Source organism: Echinococcus granulosus, assembly GCF_000524195.1.
Source record: "Echinococcus granulosus chromosome Unknown EG_S00037, whole genome shotgun sequence".
Taxonomy (NCBI): Eukaryota; Metazoa; Platyhelminthes; class Cestoda; order Cyclophyllidea; family Taeniidae; genus Echinococcus; species Echinococcus granulosus.
In genome coordinates, this window is record NW_020170417.1 from 294,379 (window position 1) to 297,692 (window position 3,314).

General features: G+C 42.1%; 1 protein-coding gene across 1 annotated transcript in view; it reads left to right on the forward strand. All coding sequences in view use genetic code 11, as the record gives it.

The window, feature by feature from the left end:
- Positions 1 to 653: 653 nt before the first annotated feature.
- EGR_05236 (Annexin A7) overlaps positions 654 to 3,314 on the forward strand; it is a gene marked incomplete at both ends in the record, with an annotated part of 3,712 nt that continues 1,051 nt past the window's right edge. The window contains 3 exons of the mRNA XM_024494485.1: positions 654 to 945; positions 1,728 to 1,922; positions 2,581 to 2,675. Coding sequence (XP_024351106.1) covers positions 654 to 945; positions 1,728 to 1,922; positions 2,581 to 2,675 — 582 coding nt within the window. The remainder of the gene's footprint in view (positions 946 to 1,727; positions 1,923 to 2,580; positions 2,676 to 3,314) is intronic.

Below are 3,314 nucleotides of genomic sequence, written 5' to 3' on the forward strand. Positions count from 1 at the left end.
TCAGCTTCAAACGTTGTGTAACCACTCACTCCGCTCCGCTCCTTCCCTTTTGATATTAAGGTTGTTATGGTGGCGCCAAATTAGATGTCATTAAGGGAAGGTAGGTAGTCCATTAAAGTCAATTTGTTAAACATCTCTACGGGGATTCTATAGGGGCGGGGGAGTGACATGTACAAGATTTTGCTTTTTTGTTTTGATTTTACCCCAGTATCACATGAGGCAGTACTGAAATTCAGCCTGTCATTCCAATATCAAGGATAGGAATAGAAAGCAGGCCAACTCGAGATGAAGATGCTAATGACAAAGGGAATCCTAATGCTATCTTTAGCTACTGGATTGGCCCCTTATATCACTGCGGAAGCATCGAGATCAGTTTTCTTTTGGGTCAGTAAATGATGCAGATTGCTGAGATGGCTTAGACGAGGGCTTCGTATTAATTCTTTGCAGTAGTTGGTGAGGAAGTGAGGTGACGTATCTTGAGGTGGGAATGAAGGGAACGTAAAAGTGCTTGTAAAAGTGGTTTTAGTGATCATTCTTTCCTGATACATAGGTCTGAAACTAATTTTTTTCCTATGCATACAACATTTTTTCCAAATCTTTTTCGATTTTGCATCTCCTGTTTTAACCTTTATTTGCCTTTATTACTTGAAGTAATGGCTGGCTATCCTCCACCTGTTGGATTTAACACCAATCTCGACGCTCCAGCGGGTTATCCCCCACAGGGTCCGATGGGATTCCCTCCCCAAGGGGGATATCCACCCCAGGGAGGTCAAATGGGGTACCCCCCTCAGGGCCAAATGGGTTACCCCCCTCAGGGCCAAATGGGCTATCCACCACAAGGCCCAATGGGGCAACTGCCACCCCAAGGTCAAATGGGTTACCCTCCCTATGGAGGTCAACCCGGCTACGGTGGCGCGCCTCCTCCTCAAGGCGGTTATACTAATGGTGCGTTGTTGCTAATCAGAATTTCAGTATTGTTTGACTATCTTTCGAGACGGTTAAATATACCAAGGACACTGGTTTAGTGAGTTCCGAATAGACTTAGCAATTACATGCACATAGGTAGGTAAGGTACACTTTATTCGCTTTGATAGGTCATGCACTGTCTTCTTTATGCTGTTCGTATGTCGGCACAAGCTACGTTAATTTATCCGTACGCTACAAGTTTATCTGAGGACTCATTTTTTATTTAAATGGTGAAATAAGAGAGTTGACTATCCGCCTCGGTATCGCAAAAAGTGTCGATCCAGTATACTATAAAGGTCACCGCAGATCCTTGGATGCCTCATGTTGCACAGTACGATTACACAAACTTATGGTATTTATACCAACTTTGGAAAGGTTGGTATAAATTAGGTAATAAGTCGTCGTATTTGAGGATCTTCGCTTTTTCGGTAAACTGTTGGCTGAACGGGCTGGATACTCGATTTTGTGGGACTGGTTTGTATTGGACGGTTTTAAATTTTTATGTCTACTTTCTCACTAAAATTGTACTTCCTTTCCCGTTCACCTCTCTTCCACCCTAGTGAATGGTCTATTTCTTAAAAAAAAACGCTTCTGTTTTTCAATAGCCTTCATACTCAGTTTCCCGTTCGAAATGCAGATTAACACCAAAAATGGTCACTACGCTCCTTTATTCATATTAAATTAGCTAATTCAGCTTGGATATGTAGCTTTGCGATGGGATGAAAATAGGATATAATGGTTTCTTGTTCTTTAAGTTTCAGGCTATGGGCCTCCTCAGCCCATGGGTCTCGGATATGGAGCTGGAGCTGTTGCCGGCCCTTCAGGGTCATGTGGTGGAGGGGCTGCTATGGGATTTCTCTCAATTTACTACAGTGGAAGACCAACAGTTGTTCCAATGCCCTGCTTCAATCCATGCGATGATGCTGAGAATCTGCGCAAGGCTATGCGTGGACTGGGTAGATTTTCGTTGTTTAAGTTAAAAAAAACTGAAGTTTTTATGATGAGGAAAAATGGGTTTTATGTTACACTTACTCTTTGAATGCCATGTTTTGCCTTTTAAAATTCCTACCGTCTGGAGTGTATGAATCAAGTCTTTACACTCTAGATGCCTCTAGGGTGCCCTTGCAGCCTCTGAGAAAGCTCGTCAAAGGGAAAATACAAATGTCACCATTTTTCGTTGGATCGGGAATACCAAACATAATGATCTTAAGGGATCACTTTTATCATTGCCCCATGCGTCAAGTCTAACCAGGTAGTTTAAACCTTCCAAAAGTGCAGTCTGCTTTTGTAAAGTCAGTAGGAGAGTTGTTTGACAGAAAAACAGATGCCCCCTTTATCATTCAAACGGTATTTCGTTTGGAACATTAAAATCTCACATTTCAATCCCCTTACACTTCCTATTTGACGCCTTAAATACGGAGATGAAAGGAGTAAGAAAGCAGCTAAACGTTGATTTAATCATGAGGACTGGTTCTTAAGGTGCCTAACTTATTCTCGTTCTATCGCTTATCAAAAGCGTTAACCATGTAATGGGATGTGGTAGAAGCGATTTCACACCCCTAAAGGTGTTTCTCATTAACATGGGGATGAATCATAGCATTTACTTTTTTCCAGGTACTGATGAAGGCTGCATTATTGCAGTCCTCTCGAAACGCACATGTGGCCAGCGTTCGGAAATAGCCAAGAAGTACAAGGCATCTTTTGGCAAGGTATTTTCGGATTTTCATAATTGAGATTATCTTTGGTTTAAGTAACAAATAGGGCGGTAGCTAATTATGGTTTTGATTTGGTTTTAGGATCTTGATAAGCACCTAAAAAGTGAACTCAGTGGAAAGTTTGAGGAACTGGTCTTACTGAGTTTGGAGACTTTGCCCGAGATGCTAGCCACCACGATGTATGATGCCATGAAAGGCGCTGGAACGGATGAGCGGCTTCTCATTCAAGCTCTTGTGCCCTATTCCAATGCAATTGTTGGCGAGATCCCCAAAGCCTACAATAGAAGTAGATTTAGTTTTTTATTTCTTATTTAATTAATTACTGCACTCTTCATTAATCCATTCTAATCCTTCACTCATTTTGACGTTGTAAAAATAGTGGGACTTTTTAATGCATTTTGCGCCCTATTGTGGTGTGGGCTGGTTGGCATTCATCCAATGCACCCCAAATGTAACCAACTGCCTTGTAGTTTTTGCTACGAGGTTACAGTAAATCACACACCAAACAAATGATCACTTCGGCTTTTTCCACGCAGAATACGGACGTGATATCATAGCGGATGTACGCAGTGACACGAGTGGCGACTTTGAGAAGATTTTGGTCGCTCTGTTGCAAGCTCAGCGTGAAGAGGG